Raw genomic sequence first — 15,400 nt, 5'->3', positions numbered from 1 at the left:
TCTTTCGTTTCCTCTTATGGATTCACTCTCAATGTCTCCTGTATTTCATATATTAGAACAGTAAATGCTACAAGCAAATAGTAGAAACCATCAAACTTTTTATAAAGTTATAGATGAAGAACTCTAATGCAGGATGTCCCCAAACTGAAATAATTCTTAGTTCTTGAAGATATGTAGTATAAACATATATCTAAATGATCAAAGTTCTTGATATTATTTATCTACTTAAAAAATAAAATGCAAATTTATGGATATCAAAAACTCTTTTGAGGAGAAGAACATGGTGGGAAATTCCTTTCTACTTATTTGCTGGGTGAAGAGCGCAAGTTGAATGCTTTTATAATTGAGTAATAAGCTACTCAGCCTTGGTTTTAGCTAGTACATTCAGTTGGTAACAAGATAGTGCTCCATCTTTAAAGAATAATACCTGGGGCCAATCCTCAAATAAATAAGCCTCTTTCTATTTTCCTTCCTTTTCAGCAATCTGTAAAACTCCACCGCCTAGTTGAGTCACATAATAGCATTACAGTCCCTGTATGTGTGAGAAAAGGTAAGTCCCATTATTTTAGATCTATGTGTTGTTTTTATAGAATCAGAAAAGGATTTAAATGTGTATTTCAAATGGTTCCTACTATTCTCTTTTCATCTCTTCCTGTGCATTTACTTAAAGAGATAATAAACTGGAGGTCTTTTCGTCTTAAACAAACCAATTTTATTGAGGTAAAATTGACACACTACAAACTGAACATATTTAAAACATACAATTTGACAGTTTTGACACACACACCCATGAAGTTATCACCAAGATAAAGATAGTGGCTACCTATTACTCTTTAAAGTTGCCTTGTTTCTGTTTGTAATCTTCCCTTTCAACCTTTCCTTATCGCCATCTTTAGGCAACAGATTTGCATGTTTAGAATTTTATAGGAATGGTATTATACAGTATGAATTTTTTGTCTTTCATAATATATTTTGAGTTAATTTTATTGGGATCAACATTTATAAATATTTTGAAATTTATCCATTTTTAAAGTATATCAATAGTTCATTTTGTTTTATTCCTGAGTAGAATCCCATTGTATGGCTTTGTTCATCCATTCACCTGTTGATGGAAATATGGGTTGTCTCCAGGTTTTGACTATTTTAAATGATGCCATCATGAACATTTGGGTTCAAGTCTTTGTATGGACATACACTTTCATTTCTCATGGGAAAATACCTAATTATATAATAGTTAATCATGTGATAGAAAAATGTTTAACTTTTGAAGAAAACGCCAAATGTTTTCCAAAGTGGTTGTGCCATTTTACATTCCCACCAGCAATGATTAAGTGTTCCAGTTGCTCTGCATTTTTGTCAACACTTGATATGTCAGGCTTTTTAATCTTAGCCATTTTGACAGGCATTTGATTAAATCTCGTTGTTTTACATTGCATTTTCCTAAGGACTAATGGTATTGAACATCTTTACAAGTGCTTATTTGTTACTTCTATATCTTCTTTGGTGAAGTGTCTATTCAAATCTATTGCTTATTAGATTATTTTCTTACTATAACTTGGATGCTAGTCCTTTATCAGATATAAATTGCAGATATGCTTTTCCAGTCTATAACTTCTCTTTTCATTCTCCTCAATGTTTTGTGTGTGTGTGTGTGTGTGTGTGTGTGTGTGTGTGTATCATGATTCCCGTGGCATCTCTAAGATATCTTTGTCTAATCCAAGGTCATCAAGATTTCTTCTGTTGCCATCTAAAAGTTTTATAGGTTTAGGTTTTACATCTAGGTTTATATTGCATTTTGAGTTTTTAAAAAAACTGATGCTCATTTTTTACAAAAAGATATCCAAATATTCCAATATAATTTGTTGAAAAGGCTATTCTTTCTCCATTGAGTTGCCTTTGCAGCTTTGTAAAAAATCAGTTGCCTATACATGGGTGGATCTACTTCTGGCCTCATTCTGTCTATTCTGACCTATTTACCAATTCTTCGCAATGTGGCTTTATGATGACTTGAAATAGAATAATGTTAGTCCTCTAGTTTTGTCATTCTTTATCAGAGTTGTTTTGGCAATATTGGGCCCTTTGCATTTCCACATGACTTTTAGAATCAACCTATCAATTTCTACCAAAAACAAACAAACAAACAAAAAACAAAACAAAAAAACATGTGTTGAATCTAGAGCTCAATTTATGGAAAATCAACATATTAACAAATTTAGGTCTTGTGATCCACAGACATGGTGCATCTCTCTATTTAGTTAGGTCTTCCATGATTTCTCTTAGTTTTTTTGCAAGTTTCAGTGTATGGGTCTTTCACATTCTCAGATTTCTTCTTAAGTATTATATATTTTGATGCTGTTGTGAATGGTATTTCTAGATGTAAATGTCCAATTGTTCATTTACTAATAGTTTCCTTATATGCATGCATTGATTACTACTTTGCTGAATAGTAAATGGGGATTCTCTGCAAGTCTTTGTGGCTCTCCCTCTGGGCAGTTGTCTTCTCTGTAATATGTGCTGCGAACTCAAGTCACCTTAATGTCCATAGACTCTTACCTCTGTACTGAACTCAGGGTATCCATGAACATAACATGGGATCCTCCTCCCTCTATTATGGCCTGAAATTTTCTAAAGGCAGTAAATAAAGCAATTATAAGGCACCTTTATTTATTTCCCATTTCTTTCTTTTTTTTCTTTCCTTTTCTTTCTTTCTTTCTTTCTTTCTCTCTTTCTCTCTTTCTTTCTCTATTTCCTTCCTTCTTTCTTTCTTTCCTTCCTTCCTTCCTTCCTTCCTTCCTTCCTTCCTTCCTTCCTTCCTTCCTTTCTTTTTCTTTCTTTCTTTCTTTCTTTCTTTCTTTCTTTCTTTCTTTCTTGCTTGCTTGCTTGCTTTCTTTCTTTCTTGCTTGCTTGCTTGCTTATGTTAGTGTCTAAAAAACATTGTTTCATGTATTTTGTATGGTTTTTGGTTGTTTTAGGTGGGAAGATAAATCTGGTCTTTTTTTGGTCATATATTGGCTGGAAGTGAACCTTAACCTTTTAAAAATGTCCTGGGCATTTTCTTGTCTTAATTTTTTGTGATAAAATATTTTGAACATATAAACAATGAACAGACTATGATAATGAAACCCCGTATACCTATCACCCCGATTCAAAGATTATATATTCATTGAGTCCTTTTTTATCTATTGTACTTTCTCCTTCACCTTAAATTATTTTGAACTATTCCAGTTGCTGTATCATTTTACTCAAAAACATTTTAGTATATACCTAAAATATAAAGACTCCTTTTCAATTCCTTTATCACATCAAAAATAAGCCCCTCATAATTTAAGAAATCATCTGTGTTTAAAATTTATCAATTGAGTCAAAAGCATGTATGTGTGTGTGCATATAACAAGGTATTCCAGACTCATCTTGCACAATTTCTGCTCTAAATTGAGACACACCCATTTTTCCAAGGAGCTCTTAGGTATGGTACTTAGAGATCTTAATCAGAGAATTGGGAGTGCTCATTTCCATGGTGTTGTTAATTCTTTCTAGGCCTTATGAAATAATATTTTAAAGGTAAAATACATTATGAGTTTACACTGACATTCCCAATTCAAATTTATAACTATTGGTTTTTTACTTACCTTTAAAATTGTATTTCTATCTTTCCTTTCTGCCTACCCAAATTATCAGTTCTCAATGACAGCAACATATTGCTCATTTGCTTTATCCCATTATGCACAATAATTTTAGAATAACAAACCAACACACCTAGCAATAGTATGATTCCTAAAAGTAATTTAAGACTTTTTCAAAGTTCTTCTTTTTCCCCATTTGTGGTATACCATTAAGAATGCACAGTGAAAGTATACTTTTAAAAATCATATTTTAATAAATAAATAAAAACAAGGGAGACTTGAGTTAAAAAATATATTTTAAACACTCAGAATATTTCTTTTGTGTATGATTATACCAACAACATGATAGGTTCATCTCATTCACTTTGCTTTAGACTTTTAGTGTTAGCTTTCCAAATTTATTTTTGCATTAGTTTGTGTAGATATCATATAAAATATATACATGGTTTGAAAGTTAAATCTGTAAGCAGAAGACATTCAGGTGATTCTAGTCTCTATTCCTTTTCTCTCTACCTTATGTACTTACTCATTCTCTCTATAGTTATCATTTTTGTTTGTTTTTGGTTTATTTTTGCACTTAAAAAATACAAACAAGTTATATATATTTATAGCTATATTTACAAAACAGGACATATATTTATTTTGCTGCTTTTTAGGTAACAGGAATATAACAAACACATTTAACTTTAGTCCCTGGTGTGTATGTTTTACATACTTAACTATGTTTCTTAGATACCCTTTCATAGAAGGATATGTAGATATTCTTCATATCTGCATAGCACTGTTTTATGTGGGGGAATTGTTTACTCAATCAAGTCTCTATTGAAGGTTTTTTTAAAAATTTGTTACTGTTACAAATAGTGCTGTGATAAAAAAAAGCTTTGTGCATATCTATTTATGCTTTTTTTTTTTTTGTCCTTTGATAACTTTGCCAGTCTATCTTTGGTATAGATTTTGAGATGTAAAATTGCTGAGTTACAGAATAAATGCATTGGCATTTTGAAACAGACTGACAGTTGTCAGAGGGGTGGGGTTGGGGGACTGGATGAAAGAAGGTGAAGGGATTAGCCAAAAAACATATATGCATAATTTAGGGATACAGAGAACAGTGTCCTGATGGCCAGAGGGAAAGGGGGTGAGGTGGGTGGAGGCAAGCAAAGGGGGGAGAATGGGAACATCTCTAATAGTGTCAACAATAAAAAATAATAATAAAGATAAAAAATAAAAGATAGATATTGCCAAATTTCTTCCCTTAGACTTCATACCAGTTTTCATTTGCACCAGAAATGGGTGAAAGTGCCTGTCTTCTCACAGTCTTGCTAACAGAACATGCTGGCAAACTTTTAGATTTTTCTAATCAGATAGGTGAGCAATATTATCTCCTGTATATTTTTCTTTCTTTTCTTTTCCTTTTTTTTAACTTATGGAGTTGTTACAAGACTAGTTCAAATCACTTTTTTTTTTAGCTATTTGAGAATAAGTTGCTGACATGTGGCTCCCAAACGCCCCATTCTTTTGTGTATGTTTCTTAAAGACAAGGACATTCTATGTAACTGATAGCACAAACATTAACATGAAATGAATATTAATATATTAATATGAACAAATGCTCAGGCCTATTCAAATTGCACCAATTCTCTATCATGTTTTTAATAGGAAAGGACTCAGGACTATACAACAGTGTTGTTTGCAATGTCTCTTTAATTTTCTTCATTTTTTTACATGACTTTTATGACCTTGGCTTTTTGGTTATTTCATAGAATGTCCCGCAATTTAGTTTTGTTTGATGTTCCCTCATAGTTAAAGTCAGGTTATGCATTTTTTAACTAGAGTATCACCAAAGTAATACTGAGTTCTCACTGCTTCCTCTCATGTGGTACATAATTTAAATTTGTTCTATTGCTGGTGATATTAACTTGGATTACTTAAATAAATGGTGTCTGCCAGGTTTTTCTATTGTAAATTTACTCTTTGTAATTAGTAGTGATTTTATCCTCATCAAAATTTTACCCACTAGTTTTAGTATCCATTGATGTTTTTTGGCCAGATTAATTATTGCTTTGACAGTTGATATTGTTCCTTCTACATCAACGGATTGCCATTTACATCTACATTACTTCTCTGTCTATTGAAAACCATCAGTTTATACTATTGTCTTTATTTCTATGAAGACCATGGAATTCATTCAAGTTTTATATTTACCTATATTTGTAACTTTCTTTCTTCAGTGAGAAACTCGACTCCCACTAGCTTCTTTATTTTTTTTTTTGTTTCTCACCCTTTAATTTTTGCTTCTATTCAGCTCCTGTTTTATATATTTTTAAGTATACTTTATTATGTTGTTACAGTAGTTCCAATTTTTCCTCCCTTTGCTCCCCTCTGCCCAGTAACCCCCCTTCCTTCTAGCAATCCCACCCCCCTTAGTTCATGTCCATATGTCATGCACATAAGTTCTTTGGCTTCACCCTTTCCTATATTATTCTTAACTTTCCCCTGTCTATTTTGTACCAACCAATTATATGCTTCTTAATCCCTACACCATTTCCCCAATTCTCCCTCTTCCCCTCACAGCTGATAACCCTCCAAATGATCCCTATACCTATGATGCTGTTCCTATTCTGGTTTGCTTAGTTAGATTTTGTTTTTATTTTTTAGATTCAGTTGTTGATAGTTGTGAGTTTGTTGTCATTTTAGTGTTCATAATTTTTATCTTCTTTTTCTTAAGTAAGTTTTTTTGACAATTTATATAATAATGGCCTGGTGATGATGAACTCCCTTGTCTGGGAAGCACTTCATCTGCCCTTCCATTTTAAATGATAGCTTTGCTGGATAGAGTAATCTATCCACCTTGATGAAAAGCCAGTCCCTTCTTGCCTGCAAAGTTCCTTTTGAGAAATCAGCTGATAGTCTTATAGGCACTTGTAGGTAACTCTCTGCTTTTCTCTCGATGCTTTTAGGATTGCCTCTTTATCTTTCACCTTTGGCATTTTAATTATGATGTGTTTTGGTGTGGTCCTTTTTGGGTCTAGCTTGTTTGGGAGTCTCTGTGCTTCCTGGACTTGTATGTCTATTTCCTTCACCAAATTTGGAGTGTTTTCTTTTATTAATTTCTCACATAAGTTTTCAATTTCTTGCTCTTCCTCTTCTCCTTCTGGCACCCCTATGATTTGGATGTTGGCCAGTTTAAAGTTGCCCAGAGGTTCCTAAGCCTCCCCTCATTTTTTTCAATTCTTGTTTCCTCATTCTGTACTGGTTGACTGTTTTTTTCTTCCTTATGTTCCAAATCATTGATTTGAACCCTGGTTTTCTTCCCTTCACCATTGGTTTTGTGTGAACTTCTCTTTGTTTCACTTAGCACAGCCTTCACTTCCCCCCTTATACATTTCCCATACTTTAGCATATCTGTCAAGCCTGTGAGCATCTTTATCACCAGCCTTTGGAATTCTGCATCTGTTAGGTTGGCTATCTGCTCATCACTTAGTTCTCCCACTGGAACCTTGACCCGTTCCCCCGTTCCCCCTTTTGGGTCATACTTCTCTGTCTCCTCATCTTGACAGGCTCCTGTGTTTGTTTGCCTCTGTGTTTTAGGTAGAGCTGTCGCTCCTGTTATGTTGTAAGGGGCTGAGCCTTAGGGATTCATCAGTACAGGGTGACCTGTTTCACCACATTGTGGTGCTGTATGTGGCAGAGGGGTCTGAGAGGGAACAATGACATTTTCCCAGCACTTGCCCATTTTCCAGGCACTTCACCCACTTATGTATGGGACTACTTCCTCTCTAGCTGTTGCCCTGGCTGTTGTTCCTAGAGTAGGTGGGTCTGTGGATGTTCTAGGACCATGGGGGCCCTTTAAACAAGTGGAGTCTGCTGAGAGACTGGCAGTTTCTGCTTCCACCTCAACCCGCACTGGTTTGCACAGTCAGAAGGAATGAGGCTTGATTCTTCCCAGTGCTGGGACCGTGAGCTGCATAGTCTAATGAACTGGGAATGCTCCCCAGGTGTCCCTTCTGACTTTTTAAAACATGTAACTGTGCTTTCTGCTGGCATGAAGCTGCTGCTACTGCTGCTGCTGCCACCACCACACTACGTCCTCTTTGCCCTGGCTCCGCCCCTCCTACCTGTCTGAATGAGTATTTTTTCTTTATATCTTGTTTGTTGGACTTCCATGCAGCTTGATATTCTGGAACTTCTGGTTGTTTCTAGTTTTGAGGTCATTGTATTCCTTCTTAGTTGTGGAGGGAGATGCAGCATGTCTGTCTATGCCTCCATCTTGGCTGGAAGAATCCCACTAGCTTCTTTATATCTAATTATTATGTCAGTCTCACCTGGATGTAAAGCTACATCCATCACTGCTGATGCTCCCCTCCCCCACTCCCATGCTAGGACTCCCACATCTGACACCAGGCCACTGCCAGATTTGGCCCTCTTCTCCCTCCTTGGGCTCTGACACCCTGCTCCTGGCCATTGTTCTTAGGTTCCAACACCCAGAGCAGGATGTCACCCCCTTTTCCACCTCACCCAGCCTCTTGTATGGCTATTTTGCTTAAGCCCTTATGGCTTTGGGACTAAATAAGGAAGAAAAGACGTAAAGGAAGGTAGGAAAGCTGGAAGGAAAGAAAGAAGAAATTTTTGTTTACCTTATTATGAGTAAGAATGATTATCTTGTCAAATGGTTAACATGCCACTTGCAATTTGTATGTGTGTGTGAACTCTCTGTTAACATCTCTATCAATTTTGCTGTACAATCACTTTCTACACATCTTATTTTTTTAGGAAGTCTATATATTAGGAATATTAATCTTTTGTCTATAATTTAAGTTTCAAACATGTTTTCTGAATTTGTTATTAGCTTTTTCTTTACTTTTTTTTTTTTTTTTTTGCCATACAAAGTTTTTTTGTTTCGTGTAATTGAATTGATTTTTTTTTCTTCTTATTGTTTCTGGATTTTGAACCAGTGTTGAAAAATAACCCCCTTTTTAAAAAAATGCCTGTTTGCTTTTTTACTGATTTCTAATTTAGGTAGATATTGGACTGTGTTTTTGTAGGAAAAGAAACTGACTTGAATCTATCTTCTCACACTTACAGCTGGAGTCGAAGAGCTGGAATCACGACTCCTGGTCCCTGGAGATCTATTAATTTTGACAGGGAACAAAGTGCAAATGCCATGTGATGCCATTCTGATTGATGGCAGCTGTGTGGTAAATGAAGGCATGCTGACAGGTGTGGTTCTATCTCATTTTTTCAGCTTCCCCAGATCTCCCAGGCTCCATCTCTACTTGAACAACAGTGGCAAAGTGTAGGGCTGCTGTGGGCTCTTCCTATTTCCACAATTCTCATTAATAGTTCTTCCCTGAGTATCTGAGAGTTCAATTCAAAGCTGCTACTTGTGTACTAAGTTTGATATAGTGGTCACGTTTGAGTTTTTAGCATTTCCTTCATTAACAAAGAGTTGTTATAACCCTGCCATTTTACTTTAAAAGATTGTAGATATCATTCGATGTTTTAGAATTATCTATAGCTTTTGTACTTACTATTTTTATATAAAATTTGTCTTCAGATAAACTTGGAGGGTTTAAAAAAATTAAGAACATCCTGAAAACCAGAGCTAAGTTTGAGTTCTTCCCAGCTTGGCTTGAAAATGTGGAAAAGGTTTATGATGCAGGATTTGGCAAACCCGAGGATTTTGGACTTATTGTATTTCATTAAAAAACTTTTATTTATTTGTTTGTTAGTTAGTTAATTAATTTATTTATTTAGTTTTAGAAAGAGGGGAATGGAGAAAGAGAGGGAGAGAAACATCACTGTGTGGTTGCCTCTCACTTGCGCCCCCAACTGGGGATCTGACGTGCAACCTAGTCATGTGACCTGACTGGGATGTATTTCATTTTTGATAGCATACTGGAGCTGGGAGCATCCTTCGACATCATTGACTCTCATTGTTATAAAAACCAAGGTACAGAGAGGAGAAGTAACTTGCTCAAGGTCACAGTGCTTTGAGTTCTCACTCACATATGCATTTATTAGGAGATGGTGTGCCAATATTTCTGTAAGATAAAGAAGAATCATAAAGTCTTCCCGAGATGAAATAGGAGGTTGCAAATACATAGTGACACACCGTGATTTCCATTAAAGTCCAGGTGAAATCCATTTCTCTTGGGCAGACCAGAAAGGTATGAAATTGAAACAAACACACACCTCTCTTGTATGTTAACTCACCAAAACAAAACAAAACAAAAAACAAAGAAAACATGGCTGGTCTGGTTCCCTTTCCTTTCTCTTCCTTTCTTCCTTTCTTCCTTTCTTTCTTCCTTTCTTCCTTTCTTTCTTTTCTTTCTTTCTTTCTTTCTTTCTTTCTTTCTTTCTTTCTTTCTTTCCTTCTTTCCTTCCTTCCTTCCTTCCTTCCTTCTTTCTTTCTTTCTTTCTTTCTTTCTTTCTTTCTTTCTTTCTTTCTTTCTTTCTTTCTTTCTTTCTTTCTTTCTTCTTTCTTTCTTTCTTGAGAGAGGGCAAGGGAGGGAGAAAGAGAGGGAGAGAAACATCAATGTGTGGTTGCCTCTTGCATGCCCCCAACCAGGGACCTGGCCCACAACCCAGGCATGTGTCCCAACTGGGAATTGAAGCAGTGGCCCTTTGGTTTGCAGGCTGGTGCTCAATCCACTGAGCCACACCAGCTAGGGATGGTTCCTTTCTTTAAGGAATTCATAGATTTATAAACACCCCTTAGTGCTCAGACTTTTTCAATGCTAAGTACCATTTTCCTAATGAAAGTGGCCTTAGAGACTGGAACATGTGTAAGAGACTCTGGGTGCCTTAGAATGGATGAAGAAACTACTCAGACACTCTCCATCCGAGGAAGGAAGGGAGGGGGTTTTCTCTGAGAAAAACTGCCTCTGTTTCTTTATTAGCCAGGGTTTTTTATCTACTTTCCACACGTGAAAATGCATAAGGAAAACATGCAACCGTTCCCCAAATGGTAGGGAGTGAAAGGGAAATGCAGATCAATACAGAGTTGAAATGTCCAGGTATTTTACACAAGGTCAAAAACATTTCCTCTTACTTCATCGTTCTGTTTTTCACATTCTACTGACAAGGATTTGAGGCTATACAGAGAAAAACAGAGCAGGTTCTCTTTTTCTTAAAAGTCACTTTGTAATTTCTATTCTATCTTTAAATTCCCCTGAGAGTGGGATTCAGAGGAAGCATGAAAGATAAAAAACCTGCTGGTTAAGTCCCAAGTTCCCATTTTTGGGCGTGTCTCCACACAGCGGATGTCACAGTCTTTCAAACCACGCCTGCCTGTCTCCCACAAACATGTGTCTGACTCTATATGCTTACTCTGCAAAAACCAGTGGAAGGCTTTACAAACTTAGTTCATCAGAGGTCATTGCTATTTCACAACTTCATTTACCACCTGTATTTGCACTTCAACCCACTGTGAGCCACCCCTCCCCCAGCATTGGCAAAAATCAATAATGCCTCAATTGCTAAATCCAATGGATTCTTTAGATTTCTCATTTTATTGATCTCTCTGCTGCTTGTGACTATTCTCATAATCTCTCCCTTCTGAAAACTTTCTTCTCCCTAACTTTCCAAGACAATGGTGTCTCTCCAAGTTCTACCACCAACTACACTGTTCAGCTTCCTGTGCTGTTTCTCTTCCTCCATTTGTTTTATTTTTGCTGCTATATCCTGGTCCTTTGCTCTTTTCATTCTACACTCAGTTCTCAAGTAATCTTTTCATTGCATTCACTATGCAATGAAAACTCTGACCAAATATCTCTGGTCAAACCTCTCCGCTGACTTCCAGACCCAAATAAATTTCTAGTCAGCTACAAGGCACCTCAATATGGTCATTCCACAAGCATCTCCAACTCACAGTGATCAAAAGGCAATTCACCCTTCCTCCTATAACCCCTATGTTAATAATTAATGGCGCCCTCTGCTCATCCTCCCAGTCAGAAACCAGGAAGCCACTCTAAATTTTTCCGTCCTTCTAACCTGCCAACATAAAAATCCTCCCTAAGGTTTGTGGCTTCTTACTTCCTTATTTCTCAAATCCAGTGCTTCCTTTCCACTCCCACTGCCAACTACCATGTTTCAAGTCTCATCTTCTCCAGGGGGGTTCTTGTGATCATTTTCCAACTCAGTGTCCAGCCTCCAGCATCACTAGACTTTAATTAATTTCCTGTGCAGCAGACAGAGTGTACTCTCTTATACATTAATATGATATAATCTCCTAAATAAAACAGTTAACCATCTCCCCACAGTGTCTATGGAAAAACACTTAAACTTCAAAAAATGTGCACTTAGGGCCCTTCAGGCTTTGGCTCCTACATAGCTCTCATGGACCTTTTATTCCCAACACCTCACATCCTAGACTGCACAGTTTGCTATCCCCTACATGGTTATTTCCAGCCTATTACAGCATCCATATTGGATTTCACAATACTCATAGTATTTATAAAGTGTATTTATTTGTTTACATGTCTGTGTCCCTCTCTGGACCACAGACTTCTCAAAAACAAGCACTGTGTTTCTTCTTGTATTCCCAGTCTCTAGAGTTGTTCCTACTACATGACAGACGTACAACAAATGTCTACTATAGGATGAGGGAGTGTATGCACAATTTAAATAAGCAAAGGCATCTTGCCTCATAAAACGTGTTGCTTGTTTTCTATAGGAGAAAGTATTCCGGTCACTAAGACTCCATTACCCATGATGGATGGCTCTGTGCCCTGGAAAACACAGAGTGAAGCAGATTATAAACGGCATGTCCTCTTCTGTGGAACTGAGGTTATCCAGGCCAAGGGAGGTTGCTCCGGGACCGCGAGAGCAGTGGTCTTGCAGACTGGTTAGTTGGCTCTCTTTCTTCACTTTGTTATTGTAATAAAAAGTTTTCATTCAGTTTATCTAGTATCTTAATGTATTAGGTAAGAAGTGGTATTTAGATAACAAACCAAATATATTAAATCTCTATATTTTAAATGTGAATTGAACTATGGCATATGCCTTTTGAAAATAATAATACTGATGACAGTAATTACTATTTATATGTTTTGTAGTTTATAAACTATTTACACATATCATATTTGCAGAACAAAAGTGCTTTCTGTCCCTCCTTTCTACGTGAGTAGTCTGGGGCCCACACAATTCAAGTGAACTTGAACAAATCATACAGCCAGTGACTGACAGAGAAGGACCTGAAACTCAGGTCTTATAACCTCAAATCCCAAGTTGTTCCTAGGTAGGCCTACAAACTGAAAACTTGACATTGAAAAGTATTAGAAGTTGAGTCTATCAGTACTTACTAGACCATTTAGTTTAAATTCAAGGGACTTGAGTGTGTGTGTGTGTGTGCATTCTCATGAGTTGTTTCCTTAAAAGCTGTGCTCTGCCCCCAGTATAGGCTTTCTGTCTCTGGGGTGCATTGAAATTAAAAGTGGATAGAAGGAAGGCCAGAGTAATAGGCTCTGAAATAGATATTTCCACTCTAGCTCTTAGATGTTTTCCCAATTACCCTGTAATTGCAATTGGGGTTAAACACTGTTTAAAATGTCTCTAGAGAAAACAATGGCAATGTTGAGGTCTAGAAGTGGATTTGTTGTCTTAAGAGGTGTGGCATGTGTTTACCTCTTCAGGATTCAACACTGCAAAGGGGGACCTTGTGAGATCCATTCTGTATCCGAAACCGATGAATTTTAAGCTCTACAGGGATGCCATCAGGTTCCTCCTGTGCCTCGTAGCAACTGCCACCATTGGAATGATCTATACTTTGTGTGTCTACGTGCTCAGTGGGGTAAGCTGCTTTGGTCTTTTCCTGAATGCACAGATATACTCACCCATGTCACTTTATACTCTACATGTTGACCTTAATCTAGATTATGGTTTACAAACCTGGGAAACCAAGGCAAATGCTGAAACTGGCCTATATACTCCCAGCTCTCCAACATAAGCGGTTGATCACCAAGGTCCATAATAACAATGAAATCTAATGGGATAAAAGCTGTTGTTTATTGAGATTTCAACATGCTTCTACTCTTGCACACTGTTTCCTTACACTATTTTAAACCTGACAATGTATTTGTTCCAATAATGTAGTATTTTGTAGCTATAAGGTGAAGAATTTTAATTAAAACCCAAACACTCAGTGTTGGTGAGGGTGCATGGCAAATTGGTACCTGGTTCTCTACTGGTAGCATATAAATCATTGCAAGCCTTTTTGTTGCAGTTTGACAAAATGTCTTAAGAGTCAAATCATGTTCAAACCTTTTAACCCACATTTGACCTGCTCATATTATTTCTAGAAATTTAACCTAAAGAAGTAAGCAAAAAGAGGGAAAAAGTCACACGCATAAAGCTGTTGTTGATCAATTTATGCAGAATAGTGAAGGGGTGACATTATCTTCCAGGAACCCCCTGAAGAGGTGGTGAAGAAAGCCCTCGATGTCATCACAATTGCAGTTCCTCCTGCTCTACCTGCTGCCCTGACCACAGGCATTATCTATGCCCAGAAGAGGCTAAAGAAGAGAGGTATCTTTTGCATCAGCCCCCAGAGGATCAATGTATGTGGGCAATTAAATCTTGTCTGCTTTGACAAGGTATGTGTATTTCAGGCTCATTCTCATCCCCCTTTTCATCATCTTTGCCATCATGTACAGGCGCTTTACACTCTTGTGAGGCAGGAAACATAGGATGTGCGTATCTGACTTCACTTTATCCCTGGTTGACTGTGTGACCTAGGAAAGATACTTATTTTGAGCTCTCAGATTCTAGTGTTTAGAGAAGGAACAGTAGGCACTGCATTAGTAAATCTTTCAGGATCCTTCCAGCTCCAATAGTCTATGAAATGCAATAAGTAAAATAGCATTCTGTCTATTGTCAAAACACTCAGAGAACAAAATTTAGGCCTTTTACAATACTATGATTACTGCTGTATTTCTAATGTTAAGAATATTGCCTGGTGTAGTCAGTGCTCAATAAATTCTTACTGAATGAATGAATAAATGCATGCATGAAAAAGGAAGACTTTATTTAGCCTTACTGTGAGACTTGGTTACAATAAACCCCCTATCAAACCCTTACTATATTTTCCCATCTGCAATGTATTGCTTCAAGTTACCCTTGCATATATGGTAGTTATTCCCAGCCAGTCTCTTATTCTACTTTCTCCTGAAAGTATTCTAGTCTGTACATACATACACTGGAGTGAGGGTAGGAGCTGTGAGAGGATAAAATGGAAATAAAGGGAAGTTTTGTGCCTGGGCCTTAATTTCTAAAGTGACTGAGTGATGACAGGGAAAGGTCAGTGCCATTGAAAGAGAAGTTTAATGTTATTGTCCCCTAGAAAAAAGAGGCAGAGCTCGCCATGCAGAGCCACAGGAAGGGGTGACAGGTTTTGATCTAGTAACAAAGCAGGAGGGAGGAGAATGCTTAGGCCATGGCCTTTATTGGGATATCTGCAAAAAACTCAAGACAAGGCCAGGTGAACAACTGATGATTGGCTAGTTTGAATAATTTTGGTGAGCTTTGGGTTACAGAGATGGCTCCTAGTTGTCTGGTAACTGGCCCTGGGATGATTAAGGAGGAGAAATGAATATTGTCTCCTGGGAAGTGTGGCTACCCTTTGGTCAGTTTCCATATCAAAGACATGTTCTTGCCTGAGTCCCTTTCTGTCTCTAAGAACTGCCAGCCCCAGAGAGGCAGTCTCTCTCTAGTTAGAAAAGTTTTTTAATATGTCAAAAGATCACAATACAGGGCTCTGGCTGCTGTGGCTCAGTGTATTG

General features: G+C 37.1%; 1 protein-coding gene across 1 annotated transcript in view; it reads left to right on the top strand.

The window, feature by feature from the left end:
* ATP13A4 (ATPase 13A4) overlaps positions 1 to 15,400 on the top strand; it is a 124,184-nt gene that overhangs the window by 65,005 nt on the left and 43,779 nt on the right. Inside the window, exons 8-12 of the mRNA XM_090275416.1 lie at positions 481 to 550; positions 8,706 to 8,840; positions 12,298 to 12,468; positions 13,256 to 13,413; positions 14,027 to 14,215. Of these exons, the coding sequence (XP_090131542.1) occupies positions 481 to 550; positions 8,706 to 8,840; positions 12,298 to 12,468; positions 13,256 to 13,413; positions 14,027 to 14,215 (723 nt within the window). The remainder of the gene's footprint in view (positions 1 to 480; positions 551 to 8,705; positions 8,841 to 12,297; positions 12,469 to 13,255; positions 13,414 to 14,026; positions 14,216 to 15,400) is intronic.

The sequence above is a fragment of the Furipterus horrens genome, unplaced genomic scaffold (genome assembly GCF_987537825.1).
Source record: "Furipterus horrens unplaced genomic scaffold, mFurHor1.1.pri manual_scaffold_1, whole genome shotgun sequence".
NCBI classification, from domain to species: Eukaryota; Metazoa; Chordata; class Mammalia; order Chiroptera; family Furipteridae; genus Furipterus; species Furipterus horrens.
The sequence above is the reverse complement of the archived record's forward strand: the minus strand, read 5'-3'. Positions and strand labels throughout refer to the sequence as shown.